Source organism: Chlamydotis macqueenii, chromosome 5 (assembly GCF_036417535.1).
Source record: "Chlamydotis macqueenii isolate bChlMac1 chromosome 5, bChlMac1.mat, whole genome shotgun sequence".
Classification (NCBI taxonomy): domain Eukaryota; kingdom Metazoa; phylum Chordata; class Aves; order Otidiformes; family Otididae; genus Chlamydotis; species Chlamydotis macqueenii.
In genome coordinates this window covers 54,310,017-54,334,592 of record NC_141560.1, presented here as the reverse complement: position 1 = coordinate 54,334,592, position 24,576 = coordinate 54,310,017, and the positions used below count along the sequence as shown (strand labels likewise).

Here is a 24,576-nt window from a genome sequence, read left to right as displayed (position 1 = left end):
CTTGTTGCTATGCATCCCACTCAGTAGGGCTAAAATAGAATTCTGATCCCATAACTCCCCATCCTTCATCAAATCAGTCCTGTTGGGGCAAAACTGGGATCAAATCAGCAAGAAATCTCTTACAATAAGTAAGTGTAGCTGATCACCTGACATGTTAACAAAACATAGTAATCTGGCATATTGCAAAACGTTATAAAGTCCATACTACCTTATGTAGCCCTGCATAATATAACCTTGCTAACTAACTGTTCTATTTTTTATCCATATTCAGAAGCTTTTGTTTCAGCAAAAAGGACTTGTTAATTAACTTTGGAATCTCTGTGAAGTCAAAGCACATTAAATGATCAGTAAAGAGATTGTCTTATGAGGGCTGGTAACCAGCAATCCTGGAAGGCTCACAGTAGAGGTTATTCAAGGCAAAAACAGGAAAGGTTATTTTCTTCAACACTGGTGGTGTTGTGAAGCGGACCTCCTGAATAGCCAAACTTACTTTGCCGTGGTCCAGTTTGCAGAGCAGTTCTCCTATAAGGCAACTAGATTATCTGTGGAGAAGAAAGCTAGGAGTGCCACAAGGATCAGCTCCTGATTTGGACTGTTATGTTCACAGTAAGTTGGATGCAGCTCCACAAGGTACCACAGTGCATACAAAACACACACATGTTCATAGAAGGCATCTAGAAAGCATCTAGAGCTCCCACCACACCACTTAGGTTCTTTCACTATGAGAAGGGCCAAGTTCTGTGTGCACCTTTCTATTTGCCAATGACTGCCAGCCCTCCACTTATTCTTGCCACAGTCTTCTGCTTCTTTGTCTTCCATCAAGATTTCTGTTTTAATGTCCTTTCCCTTCTTATGTGCCGTATCTTGTTGCTGTCCTGCCTTGTTGGAATCCTTGTTTCTTCTTGATCTAGCAGTGGACAACCTGGAGCACTGAACCTGTGTTGTACAGGAGATGAAGTTTCTTCAATGGCATGGTAATCCAGTAGCAATATCAAGAGACTGTTAAACCTTGTGACTTCCACTGGGTATGAGAAGAACATCTAGCAGTGCCATAATAAATTCAAGATGAAAGCCGCAGTCTTGAAGATGTGGAACAAGAAGCATGAACATATCCAGGGACATTTCTTTGGCCACTTCTAGTCATAGTCTGAAATCCCTCTGCCAATGCTTCAGATTTAACTCTCCAAAAGCATGCCTTCGGAAGCCAGGGGACAGCAGAATCAGCTTCTGATAGAATTAAGGCATTGAGCTCAGACCTATGGAAAGGCAGCTATTACCACTGCTCTGACCAGAATGCAATTCCTCTGATGCATGAGGTACAATAGAAAAGTTCTGTCAAGCCCAGTTAGCCTCAGCACCTTAATAAACCTCATACAAAGAACAAGAATGTACTTTGTGCCACCTTCCCTTCCCCAAAGACAGTGGGTTATAGGCTGACACATGCTAAGGGAAGGGAAAGGCCTATCAGAGTTATTTTTCTTAGGAACTCACTCAGGCCTTGGCCTGTAAAAATTTCCGAGGACTAGAGAGGCCATGTTTACCATGTCTCCCTCAGTCTAACCCTGGACACTGAGCATGTTCATAGGCCTTCTAGGGAAGTGTCAGACAGCATCCTGGACAAATGTCTAGTCTTGGGTGGCCCAAGTGCGTGCAGAAGACTAGGCATATAACCACTGAACATTCAACCGCTGAAGAAACGTGTCTTCAACTATTCTAGACCAGACTGTAAGGCTCATCTGTGCCATCCAAGGGCCTGTCCAGGGCAAGGCAGGCACCTACAGTTGATAGGGTGCCAAGAACACTGGCATTAAGTTGCTTAGCAGTGTCCACTATTTGTTTCACAGGGAGATGACCAAACGCACGTTCCACTTTGATGCTGTGTGTGGGTAATGGCACCATGATGCTGCATGTGGGCTCCATGATGGACAAAGCAGAGCCTCTTGATGAAGCAGTACAAGTAGTAAGTTCCACCTTCCACAAGAAAGACAGAACTTGGACATGGCTGGTCCTCTTCTTGTTTGCGAAGAAGATACTGGTGTTCTGGTGTGCAGGCTCGGAGTTACAGAAGATACTGCAAATCCACAAAATTGCTCATTGAAATGTCCACAAAAATCTACCCTGCTGGCCCACTGGCAATGGTTAGCCACTGAGTGGCTAGAGACAAGGGTCCTGAGGCTTCACAGGGTAAGAGTCACGCTACTGAATAGGCTCCTAAAATTCTGTACAGCAACGAGAAGCAATGGTGCCAGCTCATAGTCAAGCATCTGTTTCAGCTATGCCTTGATACTAGACACAGAATGTGCAAGTTTTCCCATCAGCTAAAGGAGGATGCAAACACACCCATCCATGCTTCTCACTTGGACTGGCTGCATACAAAGCAGCTTTAACAGCAAGATTTCCTTGGATGGCATTCCACAGATTTCTCCTAGAAAGGTACATCTAGGATTATAAGCATCAGTTTGCTAAGACTGAACTCTCAGAACAGCCAATTCAGCCACAGGATTAAGTCCATCTCTTCTTCCCTGTGGTACCTTGCAGTGAGGACAGCCCAAAGGTGAAGTGGACACCGTGGAAACAGTGCAAACCAAAATGGTAATTATGCTGGGAAAAAAAACATGTTCTAAGTTTTGCCTTTTTCTTTCCTGTTTTTGTTCTCAATATGGATTAAAGATACTTTCCCAATCTCCCCCATATCTATAGTTACATGGCCAGCGATTTATGGAGCTACAGAGAAATTTAATTTGAGCAACAGAATAAGAAAAAGGGAAAGAAAGACAAAATCAGTGGATAGCTTAGTTAGGCTTATGGCTAAGGTTTTTTTTTCCCATTTGAAACATACAAATCATGATATATATACATATAGAATCCCAAATGGATGCTTATACTAAAACTGTGAATTCAGAAAAATTGATCTTACTATCACAATCCACTTCATCAGATTTATCTTGGCAGTCAATTTCTCCATTACACCGCAAGTGTGCATCGATACACTGTCCTTTCTCACACTGGAACTGGGATGCAGAGCATATGGGGCAATTATCTTCATCACTCTGGTCGTCACACTCTGGAAATCCATCACATCGCCATGCCATTGGGATACAGTCAATCTCTCCAGTTGCACAGGTAAACTGGTCTGGGGAACAAGTTGGAGGTTCTGGAGAAAGAGAAAATGAATCACATTTGTATGTTCAATTTTAACCTTTACAATAGAGCAAAAATGTGATGGACTTTTACGAGAAAAACACACGTATGCCTGGACTGCAGTTCTTCTGTGACAATATTAAGATTCCAGCACAGAGGAAAACATGATTTTGCACAGGGAATGAAATTTTGCCAACTTCATAACAAAAACTGGATGCGTGCTGACTGAAGAAGCTTTTTGCTCTAGCAGGCAAGCACAGAACTAAGGACAAGAACTACAAATACTTATTTTGGCTCTAACAGTCACCTTTTGGAAGACGCTGGCATACATATAAAATCAAATGAATAGTCAATTTGTGATTGCAAACCACATTCTACACAGTTCTAATCCCTGCAATTATATTAGCCTGGAACAACTCTTCATAAAAAACCCCTGGCACTTTGGGTTAATTGGCAATGAATACAGCTGAAACATATAACATCTGCTAGTACAGTATCTGTTTCTCTATTTTTCCAGTGGTTTCTCCACAAACAAATTTCCAAGTCAGACACAAAATGAAAAATATGAATGGAGAAAATATATCTGTAAAAGCCTGTCAAATATTAAGCTAAGTCCTCCTGCTGGAAAGTCTCTCAGCTGTGGGTCAGTGGAGGTTCAGAGAGTAGTGCGACGAGTGCCGTAGGCCTGCCCTGAACTCACATTTTTTCACTAGGGTCAGGGGTAGAACCTTGTGCGCAGCCATTTTTATGTTTGTTGGACCTAATAAATCTGTGACAAATTTGACTTTTCATGGACCCCAAGGTCCATTCCACATCCATACCGTTGCTCAAGTTGCAATCACACGCTGATAACATTAAGCAGTAGCTACAACCTCACGTAGAAATGCAACAATTATGCTGTAATAAGGCATTCATAGTTGCTTTCTTCAGAATGTCAAAAGACTAAGACAATCCAGATCAAGAACCTGTTGCAAACAATGCACCTAATTCTTACATACAGGAAATTAGCACGTACTTTTTCACCATTAATATCAATGAAAGAAACAGTCAATGTCTAAGTCCCTTCAGCTGTTATCAGTAGCAGTTAGTCATGTTCAGAATGAGGGGGCCATCTCAAAACACTGCTGCAGCAAACATACATTTCCACTGATTTAAAAAAGTTGCTGGGTCAAATCCTTGTGATGTAATTAAATTAGTTAATAGAGGCAATCAGTAGTCCCCACAGCTGCTGTGGCCACCTAATGTTCTAAGTAGATGTTTTACCACTTGGATTAACAGAGTGCCACATCATACCCTGTCTATGACAACAATATTGAGCAAGCTGGAGGTGTGCTCTGACACTGGATGGTAACACTCCTCTGGAAACCCAGAGAGCTTTTACTAACATCCAGGCTCAGGAAGGGACTTCACACAGAACCCAGCATAAAGGAAGCCTCTGAACTGGAATAAATGGCAAGGCTTTGGCCATTTGCTGCTACTAGAGCAGAAAAGATAGGTTAAGAAGTTGTTGCAGGCTTAGTGAAGGATTAGAATAAAAAAACCAGACACTGAAATGGAGTGTCCTTTAATTTTTAGATTTACAGCTGAAGATAAAGGAGTGGGATGTAAGAGTATCTCGCTGGCCATGTTGTGCAACAGCAAGAAAGAGAAGTAGATTGATTCCCTCCCTTCTCTCCTCCCCCCCCCGCAGATGTAACCACCACTACTCTAAAACCACATAGCATGTTGTGGTCATGGGAAAGCAAACAGTTTATAATGGAAATGACTGTCCCATGGGAGGTCAGAGTTCAGCCAGAAAATGAAATCCACAGCAAAATGAATACATAAAAAGAAGTCAAGAGGACCAACAGAGCCAAATGATTTAAGATAGGATGTCTCTCAAAAGAAACAATGTTTTTTTTTTTGTGTTTTGTTTTTAACCCCCTCTGCAAGTGTAACGTAATAATTTTTAAAAATCCTCGGATTGTTAAAGGGATGTCTAAATGAAAAGTCTACTGTAGAAAGAGAGCTACCTTAATCAAAAAAGACTGCAATGGAGCTTTTGGGCTACATTTCTTAACTAGATAGTAGAGTGTTTCACGTTAGGAGGCCAAATTCATTTGAAAGACTGCAGTATCATACCGTGACAACCATACGCACAATTTCTGCTGCTAGGGCATCACGGGTTGATGCAACATCATCATACAAGCATTTGCTTAAAGCACAAACCGTCATGTCATAATATTATAAAAATCTCAGTAGAAGATGCAAGTATTTTAAGGTCAAACAAGAATATTCTGCTCACAATGAAAAGTCACCTATGTTCAAAAATTGAAGCAGAAAACAGCTAGTAGAAGAATCAAAGGTCAATTTAACACATGACAACACACCTTGCGTAGGAAAACAGTGTGTTTTTTATTGGAATGCAACCTCAACTCCCATCTTTTTTGATGTAAACTGCTCAGCAGTACTGTTAAATGTAACTCACCTCCACACGTTAAGAGATTTTGTAGAAGCACAAGGTGCTCAGGGCATGAACATCTTGGAGTCCCATCCCCTTTGGCAATGCAGATATGTGAACACCCACCATTGTCACGGGAGCATGGATGCACAGCTGGAGAAACACACAGAAAAGAATATTAGACAGCATAAAAGACATCATAACTACTCCTAGGTAGTGTAAACTCACAAAACCACTCGCAGACCACTTCTGTTTGAGTAACAAAGATTTCCCTACAAACTAATAGGAGGATTTTTCAGGATTTGCAGGATTTTTCAGTTCAGTGCCCAAAAGCTGATTTACTACTTCATGAGGACTTCATTTCTCCCAGTCACAGTGATAGGGAGACCTTTAAAGGACTTCCAAAAAGAATTTGGGAACTCAGGTGAAGAGTACTGAGAAGGCAGATTTGATAAGGTCACATTCACAGCGTACCTAGACATCCCAACTGCATTTCTAGGGTAGCCAGGCATCAAGAATTCGCCTGTCACTGCAGAATGCCAACCCCCAAAATCCTCAGGAATCCTCTTTTTAAGAGCTCTTAATACCTAGCCCCCGACTTCCCTGTTACTCACAAAACTGCAATATAAGCACACACAGCTGATTTTTTTTTAAAAGATAGGAGGCTACATGGTTGTGTTCCCAAGTCAGTTACCCAGAAGCACTGAGTACCCAAACCTCCTAATAGGATCCCTCTAAATGAACATTAGGTGGATAAGAAACACCTAACACAGAGAAGTGAGGTCACTGTCTGAGGACACCAGGCCAACAGAGTCAGAAGAGACCCAGTTTCCTGCCTGCTTATTTGAGCTGACAGCTGAGCATCTGCTGGAGTGATCTGAGGGGCTACAGCCTGTGCTATTTGTGATGCTGCTGAACAATGCATTCTTTATTACTAGTAAGGACCAGAATTTCCACAGGGAAGAAACAGTATAGATGTCACGATTTCTGTGCCAAAGTTGTTTTCCATCTGTTCAAGCTTCTCAGCAACCTGCTTTCACCTTTAACAAATTTGTTAATGTCATACAGTGTTTGAGGAATGAGTTGCTAGCAGAAAAAGTGCATACATGTATACTTGTGTGGGCATGTAACTAAGTGCCATGAAATCACACATTCTAGCTGTGCAGAAGTACTCCTCTGGACAAGAAGGAGAAACTTGTTTCTCCTCCCGTTCTAGGATCCCAGCTGGCCAAGGTGAAAGCACTCCATGGCTTACTTGAAGCCCACTGGGCAATGTTATTACAATATTCAGACAGATGAGGACCTTGAGAGACAGTGACCAAGAGCGCGAGACATCAGATATTGAAATAAACTCACAGTATTCCTCCATATCAAGCTCTTCCACAGCATGAATGCCTGTTAGGTGAGCAATTCGGCCTTGAATTCTAGTTCTTTTGTAGCCGTTCAGTTTCTCCACTCTCTCAATCATCTGCTGCTGACGATCAATCCAGTACAAGTGATTCCCCAATACAGTGAGTGCCATCGGCTGAAGGATGTTGGAGTCCTCCAGGGTCACACGGTTAGCACCTGAGATGAACAAAAACTAGTTTTACACTAGCCAACTTTTAACTCATTTCTTAAAATGAAACCCAACCAAAACTAAACCAAACCCTGAAAATAGTTAGTTATAAGGTCACTGGCTTCATTTGTCTATGCAGACCAAGGCTTTGCTTGTTCAGCTTCATTTCAGGTAAATGCAATCCGTTGCCATATCATGAGGGCAAGAAGATACAACATGAAACACAGTTCATCCTTGCACACACTGGCTGGTCAGCCAGCCAGGATCAGCCTCACGTTGACACGCTCTGTTACATGTAACTGTGTACAGTCCCTAGAAGCCTGTGCCACCGATACAGACTAAGCCCTTGGGCCAAAATTTTTACAATACATTCACACACTGAACAGTACACTTTGCTGCAATCTATAAACAAGAGTGAAATACAATCAATTAGCCTTTACTAAGGCTATATCACAACCACAGAGATATGATTACAAAAGAGAAGCTCATATTCTAACAGCCACACTTCTTTCTTCACCTTCTCTTCTTTCTTCAGTAAACAACCAGAAAAGCCAAACTCCAGGTAACTCACTATGCTCTTAAACAGGAACACTATCAAATGCTCCGATTTTTGGCTCTACAGAAATAGGTAAAAACCTGCTCTCAGACAATGTGTAAAAATCAGGTTAAGTAAAAATGCATTTATGACTGCTTTTAACTTTAATTGCTTGCAGTCTTCTACTGTGTGCTGCCCTACACTTAGAGGCACGCAATTGTTGCTTTTGTTATGCTTGTCTAGAGTGAACAAGAGATGCCACATTATTCTATTAATTCACAGAAACCATGTTGAGGCTGTGCATGCCTATGGATACTGGATATATTCAATTTTTGAAATGAGGAATCAAAACAAAATCATAACTTGGTGCTTCTACTTTCATATTTCATTTTGGACTAAAGACCTTATGCCTGCTTGCATTAAAAAAAAAAAAGTTTTGAATATTTGCATATAGAACCTGGATACATAATAAAAAAAAGCAATAAGCACTGTATTCCACTAATTTGCTGCACAAATTACATTGAGCTGAGCAAAACATAAGAATGCAACATTTATTTCAATTACAGATTCTATTAGTTTTGCACATAAAATTAGTACCTGCAATGACTTGTTTGATTGTCATGACAAACAGTGTGCATTCAAATAAAATTTAGTTGTAGAGAGATGAGAAATTCTTGGACTTGCAATTGGGTTTTAGTTCTTTTGCCCTGAAATTTCTTTTGTTTCCAAACCAAGGAGGAAGACATCTTTGTTTCATTCAATTTTCAGGAGAAACATGCATGAATTGTATGTGACAGTGCAGTCCCTGTTGTAATCTCATGTGTCTATTGTACGTACTTCCACGGTACCACCAGATTTCACTCTTGTAAAGAGTAAAAGAACAGAATAGACACGCCTGCACTAATCTCACTAAATGGGCACTAAACCTGACCCTTAGTACTACTCAGGAATGGCACTGCTAGAGAGATGTTCTTTGTCTTCTCCTAAACAGGTCTTAACATTTACAAATACTAGGGAACATTTTGACAGAAGAATGTTCTCAGTGAACAAGCACAGGACACTTTGTTCATTTCCCCCGCAACCTGCTGAGCACCCTTAGCTCCTATGAACTTCAGTGTCACCGGATTTTCAAAGACTGCTGTTCTTTCGCCAGACTAAGCCTCACATTTTGACCCAAAAGCACAATTTTCAGCTGCATTCAAGATACTGCAAGAACAGGAAAGCCTTATTTCAACTCCATATTAAGAAAATTCCTTCTGCCTTCATGATTTTTCAAGTGCTAAATTGCTAATCCACTCAGAAATAAAAGGCAAGCTGGTTTCCTGAAGACATCCTGAAATCATGAATACATGAGGTGTCAGGTGATACTTGCAAGCTAGCAGTCCTGTTAGAATCCTAGCCTGTTTGAACAGCCTCCCAAATTCAGGCCTAAAACAGGCTACATTTAATGGTTCTTGGGGGTGTACATCAAGCATCATCTTTTTTTCTACCTCACCTGCAAAAAGTTGAACATTGGTGATTTGGGAAGCTGCTGGAGATAGCACTGGTTAAGGTGAATCTATGCTATAATTTCATTGTATTTGATCTTGAGTAAATGATAGTCCAAATTATTAATGAATAATTTTAAAATGAGAGGCAAAGGGCATCTATAGCTCTGGATGATACCATTAAATTGTTATTTAGAAGAATGATCAAATTAAAACTCTATCTGAATATTTTCAACAGATATGGTTAGAAAAAAGAAGAGAAAATACGTTACAAGTAAAGTAGTGTTGAATTTCCATAGTAATGAAATACTTTGATTCCCAGAACGAAACAGATGTGTAGTCTTTTCAAGATGGAAATCAATAGTTACATGTAAAGAACATTCATTAAGCTGGGAGGACACACAATGCCTCTATTTAAAGTCTAATTGAAAACAAAGCACGTTTTCACCGCAGCAATTTTATAGCTTTTCCAGTCACTTCAACAATAATATAAAACACTACTTTTTAATTGACTGGTGTGGCAGACAATTTATTTGCAAATGGTTTATGAATGTCTAAAAAGTATCAACAACTCCAACTGAAAAATTCAAGAACCTCATAAAGAAAACTGTTAGACAGGTTTATAGTTCTTTCATCCCTGTCTGAAATTTAAGCATTGGCCATCTGAGGTTATTCCACGATTCAGCAGGATGCTGTTAATCAGGGTGTAGTGTAAGCTTCAGAAACGTCCATAACCACATCATCTCCCCAAGCCTACAAGGGAATAAGGTTGTCTAGACCAGTCTAATTGGCATGAAAGATGCTAGACACAATTTCAGTCCAATTTATTCAGCAGCCTCAGTTTCTGCTAAAATCCTTTTGCTAATATATGCCCATTTTAAAGTGTTTTGCTCAGAAAATACTTTTAAAAGGAATTAATTCAAGCCAACATAACTTTGTCTGTCAAATTTCTTCTGAAGTTCTGATGCAAGACTGCAAAATATTTTAAAACAAAAATATGCTGTTAACTCCTTTAAAAAATCAACAGCTCAGTGAATCAAACTACAGTGAGTTCAGCTGGATCAAACAGAACCATAGTTTTCTGGCTACATGATGCATATCCTCTAGTTAATGAACACTGTTTTCTTTTAACCGTGTAGCTTTCACCTGCTTTTACATTGCCTATAGGGTTTGACTCTTTAACTGTGACCCCCATAAAAAAAATGTGTACTAAAAGCTTTGGTTCAGTATTAACCAGAGAAAGTTTAGTTTTCCCTGTAAAGTGATCCAAAGAATTGGATTCAAATATATATCCAGTATGCAAATACATGCTTACATGGAGTTTTAATGTCACGAAAAGGAAGAATGTGTACAAAGGAAGCTGCAATCACAGAACACAACTGCCAGCATGTGATGGCCTGGCTGCTGATTTATTCAAATATCAGTTTAACTAAGTCCTGTTGTCAGGTCTTATTCATTCAAGACTAATTCAAGATCTAAACCAGTAATAAGCAGACTTGTCTGCATTTCATGCTGTACTATGCAAGGACAAAGTCCATCTTCCAACCTGTAACATGACAAGCAAGAAGCACCTGCCCTCTGCCTGCTCCCATCTGCTAGCTGTGACTCAACCTTGCATGCGACTCAACCTTGCATGCACACTAAATCAAAGCGGGACAAAAGGATGCCGATGTACACACAAGCAGAAGACCTAGGCATAGCTAGGTCCACTGTACGCGACAGCTTCATGAAGTAATATGGCTTCCTATTACATGGGGGTGTCACAGGTGAAATACTTCACACGGTTATGATTCAGCAGCAATTTAAGATTTTATTAATCGTTTAAGGTAGATGAAAAGGTGAATTTAGCCGTACTTAATAATTAACCAATTTAAAGATTAACAAAGTGATTCAGTAAAATATGTTATGATTAACATCTCTGATGCATTTTGTGTTATGTGTCCCGCTCTGTCAATCTTTTCTTCTCTAACATGGGTTGTTTCACAGGTGAAGTCTTGTCTCCCTCCTATCTTCTTTGCCCCTACAAATTTTTGTAGGTTGTCTGACATCTACCCTGGATTGGATATTTTGTGACTACACAGGCAGTTTGACAATACTCCCCTATCCAGCTTGGTAACTGATGAAAGATATGGGCTCCAGCTTAATCTTTTTATCTCCTCTCTGGCAGAAGAGATCCGAGGCTGACCTTGAGTCAGTTTTAGGTGCTCAAAAGGGAACTGTCCTTCTATAAAAGTGAACAGTTTCCTCCTTTTTTAGTTTATCGCCTCACTACAACAGAAGGGAAGGATGTGACTACATAGGAAGAAGACAAGAGCCACCAAAAATTGCAGAATCAACCTTTTATGGCAGATGTCAATCACTAGAACAGCCCAGCTTCTACTCCCCTCAGACTAGTTCACTTCTCCCTGTACTTCCCTCAGACTAGTTCACTTCTCCCTGTACCTCCTTTAGGAGTTTTATTTCTTGATACACGGATGATGATGAGAGAATGAATCATAAGTCAGAAAGCAGGGCCACTGGATCCTCTGTGCTACACTGTCCACCACGTAAGTAAGCCTATTCTTCCACTTTTTCAGTGGAATCAAGTGATTTTAAAAGTCAATGATGAACAGTGCTCTCTCAGATCCATGTGTTGCTATGGATGTGCAGTAATGCTTCATTTTAGTAATATGGGAAAACAGCAATGAGTTGACGTCTCTCCACTGTTTTGCAACACTGGTATTCCAGACAAGCTGCCTTATCCATCTTAGAAGAAAGCCATTCCCCTTATTTCTGTTTGTTTTTCAAGATACCTTGATTTACTAAGCTGTAAACTCCAGAGAAAGAAAAACTGAAGAGTTATGCAAACTTTTCAAACCATAAAGAAAAAAAAAGGGCACAGGGGAGGTGATTTAGGGGTTCCATGACTGGCAACATCTATTCAAATCTGATCTTGCAAGAGTTGCTTTCAGAACACAGTAGAAGTCAAATGGCTCTCTTGGAGGGTGGCAATCATTACAGACATGTTTATTCCAATCACATCAAAGACGGGAGCCTACCAGCAATTTATCTGTGACTGCCTACACAGAACTGGCAAGAGCAGAGATAGAAGCTACCGGAGTCTGCATCAAAGAGGGAATGTATGTCCTGTACATACACCCAGTCTGCTCCAAATGTTTAACTGCATACCACATACCTGACAAGTCACAGCTTTCAATGCGCTTCAGATCTGCATCCACCCAGAAAAGCTTTCCAAGTTTGTTATCAATTACCAGTGCTACTGGTCGGATCAATCCAGTTGTAAAAAGCACTTCTCTCTCTGTGCCATCAAGGGCTGCACGCTCAATTTTGGGAGCTCGGTCTTGCATGTTGGTGAAGTACATGTACCTGAGAACAGAGACATCAGCCACATAACTGAGAGCTTCAGAATGGAGGCAACTCACCTTTGCCCACAGGTTGTTAAGTGGAAATGGTTTACACAGGGATGAGTGTGGTAACTGTTGCTCCCAGCAGCAAAGATCTAGATCTGTCAGCTACAGAACCCCAGACACTTGCAAACTGGCATACTGAGATAGCCTGAAATTAATAGCATTTGCCGTTGGTATGCCAGGCCATAAGATGCCTCAGCACTCAGCACTGCTACACTCGCAGCACTGTTCCTGCAGTGGAGGTGGGGGTTGTAAGAGACTAGCACGGACTTTCTGCAACCATCCTTGGGTAAAGCTGTCTCCATCTATGAACCAAAGCCCAGCAGCTCTTTCTGACAGAAAACATTAACTGTCACCTCTCCTTCTGGGCCGTCTTCCTTCTCAGTAAGTAGAAGTTCCTACCAAACTTGAGAGGAGCAAAGATCACAGAAGGAAGAACTACTGAGGATGGCACGTTCCTGATGTCTTATATTCATGAATTCTTTATATCTGCCTAAGCCAGTTCAGCTGGTAACAGATGCAGTCTTTGCCTTCCCCCTGCACAGGGAAAAAGGGACTTGTGCACCTACATGATGAACTGAGAAGTTCCTCAGGGAAAAGTCCACCATTTTTTCAGTGGAGGATAACATGGGCAAACTATCTAATATAGTGGGCTACATTGCTGCATAGCCTTGTGTGATGGCACAAGTTGGAGAGGCAGCAGTCAGAATGTGCAGCCAAGGGAGAGGTGGAGGGAAGGATTTCTAGCACTAAGGCAGAAGCAGTTCAGTACACAGATCTCTCATTCAGCTCTCCCAGGCAGTCACAGTGTTCAGCACAGTCCCTCCTCCATCTTTTCTTCCTTTAATTTAAAAACAGATTTATCTTTAAATCATTCGAAAACCTGACTAGAAAAGTTGAGAGTTTTAGAGATCAACAAACCCAAACTCCCATTTAAATGGAGAAAGCAGATTAGCTTTTATAAATACAAACCATGTCCAAGTGACTTAGTCCCAATAAGATTAGAATCTTTCCTCTAATCTCCCTCTCCCCACATCAGCTTTTGAACTGTGCAGACTACACTGAGTATTGCATAAAACACCAATCCCATAAATGCTCCAGATAGAGTCTCTGGATACTACTGTATCCACACAGTTATGAAATATTGTCATTCAACATCTCTCAAGCACATGGTAAGCCATTTAGTAGTAAACTAGGATTTAAGTATTTAACTTATTTCAGAGAACAGTAAAGGACCATCTTTGACCTCCACCTGAAGTGGAGATGGGGTCTGCTGAATCTAACCAAAACTGCTTTGCAGCAAAATCACATACTTTCTTCCTGTGAGAAATCACTCTAGTGCATCCTGCCTCTGTTTTCCTATTAGATGGCAGGGCTGTGCACTCACGTAGCAAACAGAATAAAGTGGTTTTACTTTGCTTTCCTCACCTGGGTTATTTCCTCACTATAACCAACCAGATGGCTATGTGAAGGTCCAAGTTGGCACACCAGAGGAGGCAGCAAAGGAGAGAACAAGAAAAGAAAGCTGGATACCTTTAAAAGCCAGAATTGGACAAGCAGTCACCCTCATCCTGAACAATTAAATATACAAAAATTCTCCTTTTTGAAATATACACATGCAACACAAGATTCACATACACAGCTGACATACATCCCAAGAGTGCTCTGTACAAGGTACAGGAAATAATCTCACCCTCGCTCTGCGTTTACTACAATGGCTCTGGGCTTGTCGTGATCCCCTCGCAGTACCATCCCAATTGACTCGCCGTTCAGCCTGTGGACATTGATGGAATTTGTGGCCTCACAGGTCCAGTACAAGGTATGGCTGTAGATATCGATGCTGAGGTCATGTGGCTGCTTCTCTGGGTTCTGGCTTTGGTTTGGGGTACTCATGACAGTGAAAGGCTGCAAGACAACATATGGGGAACAATGCCTAGCAATTATTCTGATTGCTGATTGAAGAACACTGATTTTACAGTGTTTACCTACCTGATGGTCCAGAAACACCTAAAATCACTCACAAGGAAACAACAAATACAAGAAATGCAATAAAGCTTAATAAAAAAAAAGATTTGATTCAAACTGTGGATTAGAGGAAGAACATCTGGACAAAATCTCTAAGATCACACAAAACTCCCCAGAAAGCAGCTGTGGGGCCTCCTATAAGTAGAATTAATCAGCAGGAGATGCAAGAAAACAATAGTGAATGTTTATGCATAGAATAATCATGAATGAAACAATGCAAGAAAGAAGGCAGCCTTCTGACCAGACCTGTACTGTTATACAGTCAGCTGAACAAATTTCTATCTCCTGTCAAAGTCTCCTTACTTTATTATTTGTAGTGTATTAGATACCGATTTTCTTTAAGTACTGGCTTATCTTAAAAACTAAAATATTTTAAAGAAACTTGGTTTTGTTTGCTTACATGTCAAATGGCTACAGCTCCGCCTCAAACCCATACAAGTATTACTTTGCTTTCACCCTCAGGTCTTTATGATGGACCTCACAAAACTTGGCATTATTGCCAAGTTCCTGGAATCATTATGCTCAATCCCTCCCAATCTGACTAGCATAGTATCTACTACACTTTTAAACTCTATGTTGAATATTAACATAGACTTCAAGACTTCATTACTGTGAAGAGCACTAGAGCATACAAAAAAAATCCCTAAGGGAAAATAATCTTTCTGTTCTTTGTTTAACATTACACAGGCTCCACTAGTGTACAGCCAATCCCAGTGCCACTGGGATAGTAATACTGCTGGTAGGACTCCCAACATCAAAGTAGCCTTCAAAGGTGACTGCTTCTGGTGACAAGATAATGGTGAGGGAAAAGCAGTGGTTCCTTAAGTGTCCTAATGTGTTGCTCCCAATCCAAACACAGAAACGGTACCAGAAAAGGTTCATATGGGTCAAGAAAGCGGAAGATATCATTCCGTGCTCAGCTCAAGTCAAATGAATTACCTGACACAGCATCATTTGTGAAAGTTATACTTCCACAGTTTGGTTTTAAGCCTTCAAGTTCTGCATGGTGATATACAGGCTTTTTTCTTTTTATATAAAGCTTTATCCCTATTTTGTCTTGAGAGTGTGCCTAGAAATAAAATCATTCTTGTCCTGAAATCAAAGGTAACATTACCCAGGTATGAAATTCATAGGCATCATCCACAAACAGTGTGATTTAGCAAAATTAAGTAATATAGTTAGTGAAAATTGGAAAGTCAAAATTTGCAGGAGATCTGTATCTTCAAAGCTGTGTGACCAAGGCAGAGGAAAACAGAGCAAATGAATCTCCATTGCAATTTGCACCTAGCAAGTACCAAAGAGAAGCTAGACTACAACAATTAGCACCTAGCACAATCCCAAGAAGCAAGAGCAAAACTTCCTCAAAATTCATCCACAACCCAGCTAGCTGCTCATCCCAACATGCCTCCTCCCACTCTTAAAATAAATGGCCAAAAAATAAAATTGTCATCTTTTCCCTTAAAGGAAACAGTAAAACCTCTTGAGTTCCTAGATGCATGAAGAGACCAGTCCATTTCCATTGATAACATGTCATATTTTCTACACAGGACTGCCCAAGATCTAGGAAAACATAACTTGCCCATTCTCCATTTCATTTTATATTCTTCTTCAAAGCATAGTTCTTAAAGAATCTGTTAGCTTGACCTGAGAGTTAAGCTATGTTAACATATAAACCAGTCTGAAAGAACAGTACACTCCTTTCCACTGTTTTGTGAATAACGAGTGCAAAAAAAAAATAATGTCCCTAACTGAATAAAACAATTAAGCATATGCATCAGCCTATCCCTATCTGGCACAGCAATCGACTCTACATTCACTCAGGGTTTAACTCGAGCTTGGACAGCCGAGAGTTTTCATTTTGAGAGAGCTTTACAATGATGACAATATTATCACACAATTGGCATGCACAATATTGATTTTAGAATAGAATTTATCTGTCCTGAGTACAGTTAGTCTGCCTTACTTCACTGCCCATACTTAATTAAAGATTGCAATTCAAGGCTTATAGTTTCAGATACCTACGATGTACTATATTCTACTATACTTCTTTGTGTATAAATTAAAATCATGATCCTAAAAGCCTTCAGTAATTTTCACATATAAACAGAATATACATGAGTAAGTGCTGGCAGGAGTAAAGTTTAAACCCATGATTCCTTGGTGCAGGGGTGGAAGGGGAAAGTCAAGCATGAAGGACAAAGCACACAAAAAGACCAACACAAAACTACATATACCATGTAAACTTGCCTGAGTGCCATCATCTTTGGCTCTTTTTATAATATTCTGACGTCCATCCACCCAGTAGATCAATTTATCTAAAGGATCATAATCAATAGCCTTGACGTTCCTTAGACCATGCATAGGCAGGATGATATCTGGACTTTGCTGATCATCTGGTATCATCCGGCTGATTGCAGATTTCTGGCTAAACAACAGGAAGCTGGTAGGAGCTGAAACAAGCAAAACCAGAATGGATAAGAAAATGCAATGCACACAGTTAAAAATACACCCACAAAGAAAACAACGAACACTTAGGACAAAATCCCAGAGAGAAAATTATATTCACAATTAAAACGAAGGTAATTAATAATCTGAGATTTTTGTTGTTAAGTTGAAAATGTATCTTTTTGTACATCAGGAGGGTAAATGTGCACACTCTCACCAAGAAAGTGTTTCCTTTTCATATTATAAAATAACTATGTTCCCCATGGGGAATTTAAGTAACACCAGTGACAGTGGGTGATACACAGTCACAGGCTTTCCTATATTATCATTTAGGTTGGAAAAAGACCTTTAAGATCATTGAGTCCAACTGTTAACCTAGCACTGCCAAATCCACCACTAAACCATGTCCCCTAAGCACCACATCTACATGTCTTTTAAATACCTCCATGGATGGTGACAACCACCCTGGAACAGGCCTATTCCAATGCTTAAAAACCCTTTAGATGAAGAATTTTTTCCTAATATCCAATCTGAACCTCCCCTGCCACAACTTGAGGCCATTTCGTTTCACTATCACTTGTTACTTGGGAGAAGAGACCCAACACCCGCCTCCCTACAACATCCTTTCAGGCAGTAGTAGAGAGCGACAAGGTCTCCCCTCAGCCTCTTCTCCAGACTAAACAATCGCAGTTCCCTCAGCTGCTCCTCATAAGACTTGTTCTCCAGACCCCTCACCAGCTTCATTGCCTTTCTCTGAACACGCTCCAGCCACTCAATGTCCTTCTTGTTCTGAGGGGACCAAAACTGCACACAGTATTTGAGGTGCAGCCTCACCAGTGCCAAGTATACGGGCACAATGACTTCCCTACACTGTTCCTGATGCAAGCCAGAATGCAGTTGGTCTTCTTGGCCACCTGGGCACACTGCCGGCTCATATGTAGTCAGCTGTCAATCAACACTCCCAGGTCCTTTTCTGCCAGGCAGCTTTCCAGCCACTCTTAGAATCATAGAATGGTTAGAGTTGGAAGGGACCTTCAAAGGTCATCTAGTCCAACCCCCCTGCAAGGAGCAGGGACATCCCCGACTAGGTCAGGTTGCTCAGAGCCTCATCCAGCCTGGCCTTGAACGTTTCCAGGGATGGGGCTTCCACCACCTCTCTGGGCAACCTGGTCCAGTGTTCTACAACTCGCATTGTAAAAAATTTTTTTCTAATATCCAATCTAAATCTACCTCCCTCTATTTTAAAACCATTACCCCTCGTCCTATCACAACAGGCCCTACTGAACAGCCTTTCCCCATCTTTCTTGTAGGCCCCCTTGAGGTACTGGAAGATGGCTATACTGTCTCCCCGGAGCCTCCTCTTCTCCAGGCTGAACAGCCCCAACTCTCTCAGCCTGTCTTCATAGGAAAGGTGCTCCAGCCCTCTTATCATCTTCGTGGCCCTCCTCTGGACCTTCTCCAGCTGGTCCATGTCCTTCTTATGTTGGGGGCTCCAGAACTGGACACAGTACTCCAGGTGGGGTCTCACCAGGGCAGAGTAGAGGGGGAGAATCACCTCCCTCGACCTGCTGGCCACGCTTCCCCAAGCCTGTAGCGTTGCATGGGGTTGTTGTGACCCCAGTGCAGGACCTGGCACTTGGCCTTGTTAAACCTCATGCAGTTGGCCTCGGCCCATCAATCCAGCCTGTCCAGATCCCTCTGCAGAGCCCCCCTACCTTCCAGCAGATCAACACTCTTGCCCAGCTTGTGCCATCTGCAAACTTACTGCGGGTGCACTTGATCCCCTCATCCAGATCACTGATAAGGACATTAAACAGAACTGGCCCCAACACTGAGCCCTGGGGAACACCACTTGTGCCCGGCCACCACTTGGATTTAACTCCGTTCACCATAACACTTTTGGTCTGGCCATCCACCCAGTTTTTCACCCACTGAAGAGTACACCTGTCCAAGCCATGGTCAGCCAATTTTCTCCAGAGGAATGCTGTGGGAGACTGTCAAAGGCTTCACTAAAGTCCAAGTAAAGAGTCCTGTGAACTGGCAGGCTCACAATATCACATGCGGGGAGAAAACAAACTTACATGAATTTCAAGTGCATGTGCACATTGCGCAAACTACTTAGGAGGCTGTTTTACTGGGTGTTATTTTTGCTAACTTTATTAAACACTTAACAGAAAAAGCCTTTTTTTTTTTTTTTTTTTTTCAAAATTTCTCTTCTACCCACTTAGGTAAGCTCTGGGAAAGCTTCAGTTACACAGCTGGATCACCTAGAAAGCACTTTTAGTAAAACACTAAGTTTGGTCAATAACACACCTGACAGCACTGTTATTTCTAAGATTTGAAATACAACTCCTCAGCCCAAACTCGTCATGAAAATGGATACAAAACTCCATACTCTGTCCTCATATTTAAAGATCACCTTTAAAGTTAGAACCTTTGAAATGGACTTGTGATATCCTTTCCCTTTCTATACTGAAAGGGATCACAAGCACCTGGGAGCCACAAGCACTGAAGAATATAGTAGCAAAAAGGCTTACAACTACAGTTCCTGCTGTTGGGATCCAAGGTATAATGAGCAGCACAGCCACACCTAAATCCATTTGGTATGGCAAGGCACAAGTGACCACAATGGCCATTATTTTGCACACAATCATTCAAGCCGTCCTGACGTGAAGAATGGAAGACCAATATATCCATCACAAAATCCAGATGGCCCTGAATAAGTGTCCTGTTCTTCCCACTGGTCTTGTCTGCTCTTTCTATGCTGTGAAGATTCCAGTCTGTCCAGTAGATGTAGTCACTGTATTGGGTTAATCCAAATGGATGAGGTAGATCATCTGCTATGATTTCTCGTTCTTGTCCTGCAAAAATAAGGATATCAACTAAAGGACAATTCCCTAGTCATGAAATGAAGAACGTGACTTGCATCAAGAAAAAGTTTTTTCTTCCCTTTCTAAAATAAAACCTCATTTCCCAAGTTAGCATCATGGGATCCATTATTAAGCAGTTTCTGCTCAAGATGGAACCTAAACACTTGCAATCAAAAACCTTATCTTGATACCCCTTTGCCTACAGAGCAATTTGAGACTGTTACAGTGCATTGTCATCTAAACAAATATTACTCTGTATGTCTCATCCTTATCATCCCAAATAGATATTGGAAAACACACACAAGAATACTATCAGCTCCAGGAATCACTTAGGCCAACAAAAAGCCCGATTAATATGCACAAAAGCAACAACATACACCAGACTTGAGATTCACAGGAAACAGCCATGAGAAATTATGGTGTTTCACTCAAGAAATACAAATCTTTTGCAGTGCAATTTACATACAGCTACGCCAAGAGATTAGGAAACCATTTGTTTGGCAGAAATCCCAATACTCCCACACTCAGTGGTTTAGTTAGCAACACTCACAACACATTTAACACCTTCTAGATCATTAGATGGCCTCTGCCAGAGACGGACTACTGAAGTAGATAGAGTCTTACTGTAAATCACCTTCCTGAACATTTTCAAGCATAAACCTTTACAAATCTTTGCTGGTTTATATAAAATGAAGATGTAGCCTTCATCAGCATCATCTCTTCCTGCCTCAAACAAATGTTCAATGCTAGATTCTACAGAACATGTCATTTTTCTTCCCTTGCCCTACTTTCCATCATGCCCTCTCTCATTTGGCCAAGACTGGAGAACTAATGAAAAACCCAAAAACTAGAACATGAAGTCATTTCCCTATAACCCACCAGAACTAAACATAGAGGCAACCTTCCCAACTACTTTTAGGCATCTACAGTGTTCAAGTTAGGGGCACACACGTATCCTGCACACTCTCAGGTACTTCTTAAAGTAATTCTGGTCCAGAGAGATGAATTAAAGGGACAGGCTCTTTTGAAGGAAGCAGATAATTGAATTTTGATGTCAGTAGATTGGAGGAAAATCTCCCCAAGAAGTTATTTTTTTCCTGCCAGGTAGTGTTTATAATGCCCAAGATAAAGCTGGGATAGTATTCATTCATCCACTTAAGAGTGCTTTATTCATTGCTGGTGAGGTAGATGTTTCTGTCAGCAACACTCATTCAGATCTCTCCTGGCAAGGAGACTGTCACTGCACAACGCAGGCCAAGTTTAATAACATTTCCTTATCTGATGAGCCCACTTGCTAGAAGTCTACGTCAGTCTTTATAATCCTGCTAACTAAAAAGACATCATACAACACGGTTGGCTTCAGCACTCACCCTTCTACTTTCTCACCACAAATAAATGTAAACAATAGGTTCCACTTCAGAACCAGTTTAATTTACCACAGATGATTTCAATAGTGTTTCTTCTCAATGCCACAATCAGTTTCTAGTTAAAGCTTGTCTTCAGCTATTTTGTTTCTCTAAGTATAATGCAGAAGCTTAGTGATAGATCATGCACTCTGGATGGAAAAACCCCAACTCTAGATAAAGAAACATTCTTACTGCAATTTCTAAACAGTAACATCCATTCCGGTAGCTGTCATCTCAAAGCAACAAATACAAGAAATGCAAAATCAGTGATAGCCTTGGAGTCCAAAACTGCATTGCAAAGAGTTGCAGGGAAATTACATATGTGATCAACCAGAGCACTGCTGTAACAATCCTGTATGAATTTGCTTAAAAACCTCTATGTTCTGCCACATAAACTTTAATTTTTACATTGGAATCCCAGAAGCATTAATTCCCATCTCACAAGGGTCTCTCCTTGGAAACGGAACAGGGATAGGATATCAGGTCAGGATGTCTGGATTCCATTTCTGATCCTATCATTGATTCACTGTGTGGCATTTGGAAGCTTTTAAAAACTGTTTTCTCAAAAAGAAATTCAATGTCTGCCTCTGCTAAAACCTTGAAGACCTTTTAAATACTTACAAAATACCTGGACGATACAAAAGCTCTATGTCAGCTGCAGAAAATAAAACTCCCTTCTTTTATCCAGTTAGCTATCATGTCAATATAAGCGTACAAGTTTAGTAAATCTTAGCACACTGCTTGTATGTATAAATGAAATTCCAACGGAAGATATGAAAATGTGTAAAGTTGTGTACAAAACATGTTATGCTACACTGCAGAAGTAGCTGCACAACCTTTCAGACTGCAGGAAATGCAAGCAGTGTTTTAGTTTTCGTCCTGAACTAACACAAGTAGTCTGAAGCTGGAAACAAGAGATAATACTTCAAGAGAAAATTAGTCTCCAGACTGATAAGTCAGAAGTGATTTATAATGAATCTATAAGCTCACTTTCAGAAACTCAGAGGTCATCTCTGCTTTGGTAAAACACAGGCAGTTTCATATCAATACAGAGAAACGACATGATATCCCACCATCATTATAAATCATCATATAGTTATTAATTTAGGAAGCTTTTAAAAATCTTCTTAAAGATTTAGCTCTCCATTTCCTCTCATAAGAAAAAAATACCACACAGATTTAATATCAACTATATTATTCCAATTTCATCTTGGTCAATGGCATATGGTCAGTGCACATTTCTGTACTGGTTGGTGCAATGTAACGCTACATTACCTAGCATATTTGATGACTCAATCATGCTTGTGTCTAAGTCAGTCCAATACAGCCTTTGGTCTGCGTAATCAATAGTGAGGTCATTGGCACGACCCACTTTATCCACCAAAGTGATGCTGTTTGTTCCATCCATATATGCTCGAACAATCCTAGGTTTACCTCCCCATTCAGTCCAGTACATATATCTGCAATGAGAAGTGGAACAAAAAGAGTACATCAGTTTGGTAAGAGTGTGTTTAGCTACATGCTTTGATTTTTCTAAATTTATTTTCCATTCTTAAAAAAAAAAAAAAAAAGGAATAACCCATGTGCAGTATCACAGCATTCCTTTTTTAGACAAAGGCAGAAAAATATGATTGACAATTCTTAATTTTTCATTGTAACCCATAGCATTGTGGAGGGTTTATCATCCTTCCGTGAAAACATGGAGCTGTATAAATTGCCAATTAACTTGACATGTATAAGAAGACGCACACAAAGCTTTGAAAAACAACACTGTCCCTTACCCTTTGGTAGGATCAAGAGCCAGAGACCTTGGGTTGTCTAAGTCCTTCCACACAAGGACCTGCCTGTATTGTCCATCCAGGCGGGCCACTTCAATGCGATTGGTTCCAGTATCTGCCCAGTAGAGGTTCTTTCCCATCCAGTCTACAGCCATTCCCTCAGGATAATCTAGCCCAAACTCAATCACATGTTCAACAGAGCTCCCATTCATGAAAGCCCGGCTTATGGTCTGGAAAACAATTGTGTAAAAATATTACCACGTTTACAGATAGCCCACTGAACTAAAAAGGAATAATTATTATTAAGTTTGGTGTACAAAAAGAAATCAGAAAAAAAAAAAGTCAGGGATACAATTTTTAAAACTAATTTCTGTTGTCAAAAAAAAAGATACAGCAATTCAAGGATAAAAAGCCTGAAATTTTCAGAAAGCTAGTGGTTTCTGATAACCAGTCCAAGACATCTTAAAATGATATGATTTTCAGAAAGCACTATGTATCTGCAGATTCTTCCTTGCCCCTTCTCCCTCTCTTCTGTTTGCACACAAAAAGTTTATTTTTAAAATTACTTAATCGCTGTAATGTTTATGTCTCAGAAACACATTTCAATTCAGAGAAATCTGAATTAAATTGTTTCTCATCTTCAGTCACCCTAAGCATGTTTGTTGATCCCATCTACATTTTAGTTATGCACACTCAGCGAAACAACTCACAGGGCAAGGACTGTCTACACATAAACAAGCCACTCCTAACAAGGAACACGGAAACAACACCCAGGTAAATCACTGGTAGCTTCCAGGACCAATGTACAATTACCCACCCTTCTTATCAACATGTAAGTTATCACTAACATCCTTGTTATCAAAACTATCAACACTTACTCTACATGCCTGATAACATTTCAGCTATTAATTTCTCAATAATTTGATAAATGAATGTATGAGGGTAAGAGACATTTTATATTTTTAAAGGTAAATGTCAAAACCAGAGATCATGTAGTCTATTTTCAGAGGTACAACCCCTATCTGAGAAAAAGTATAATCCCTTTTTGAAAATGAGTCCTCATACAACCAGAGGCAGGAGGAGACCAGGGAAGTGGTGGTCACCAAAGGAAAGGGAGATTACTATGGGCTCTGGAGTTACACTACCTGTAAGCTGCAGGAGGTGAGGGGACGGGGGAATGAAAATCCAGACGTGCTGAAACACATGCCAATATGGATGTGAAAACGCAATATGCTGGATAATTCAGGAGGTCACAAACACTAAAATGTTTTCCAGTTCTGCACAAAGTGCAACTGGGATCTACACACTGATGCAGTTGAAGTAATGTATTTTCCACTACAAATGGTTAAGACAACCATAGCTCCAGCTCTCCATGTGCTTGTGTGAGATTTATTTAGCAACTGTGTCTGCAGTACGCTAATTTATTACGTTGGCACTGTTCCTGAAGGAAAGGTATCCACACCACAAGCAGCACTGTTAATGCT

At 40.6% G+C, this 24,576-nt stretch overlaps 1 protein-coding gene across 5 annotated transcripts in view; it reads right to left on the bottom strand.

Annotated features, from left to right (window-relative positions):
* Positions 1-24,576, bottom strand: part of LRP5 (LDL receptor related protein 5) — a 167,699-nt gene that overhangs the window by 21,124 nt on the left and 121,999 nt on the right. For all 5 annotated transcript variants that reach the window (XM_086748592.1, XM_086748594.1, XM_086748593.1 and 2 more), the window contains 9 exons: positions 23,096-23,322; positions 22,590-22,774; positions 19,576-19,899; positions 16,841-17,043; positions 14,262-14,473; positions 12,337-12,527; positions 6,938-7,147; positions 5,609-5,734; positions 2,918-3,154 (listed from right to left, as the gene is read on the bottom strand). In XM_086748592.1, the coding sequence (XP_086604718.1) occupies positions 2,918-3,154; positions 5,609-5,734; positions 6,938-7,147; positions 12,337-12,527; positions 14,262-14,473; positions 16,841-17,043; positions 19,576-19,899; positions 22,590-22,774; positions 23,096-23,322 (1,915 nt within the window). The remainder of the gene's footprint in view (positions 1-2,917; positions 3,155-5,608; positions 5,735-6,937; positions 7,148-12,336; positions 12,528-14,261; positions 14,474-16,840; positions 17,044-19,575; positions 19,900-22,589; positions 22,775-23,095; positions 23,323-24,576) is intronic.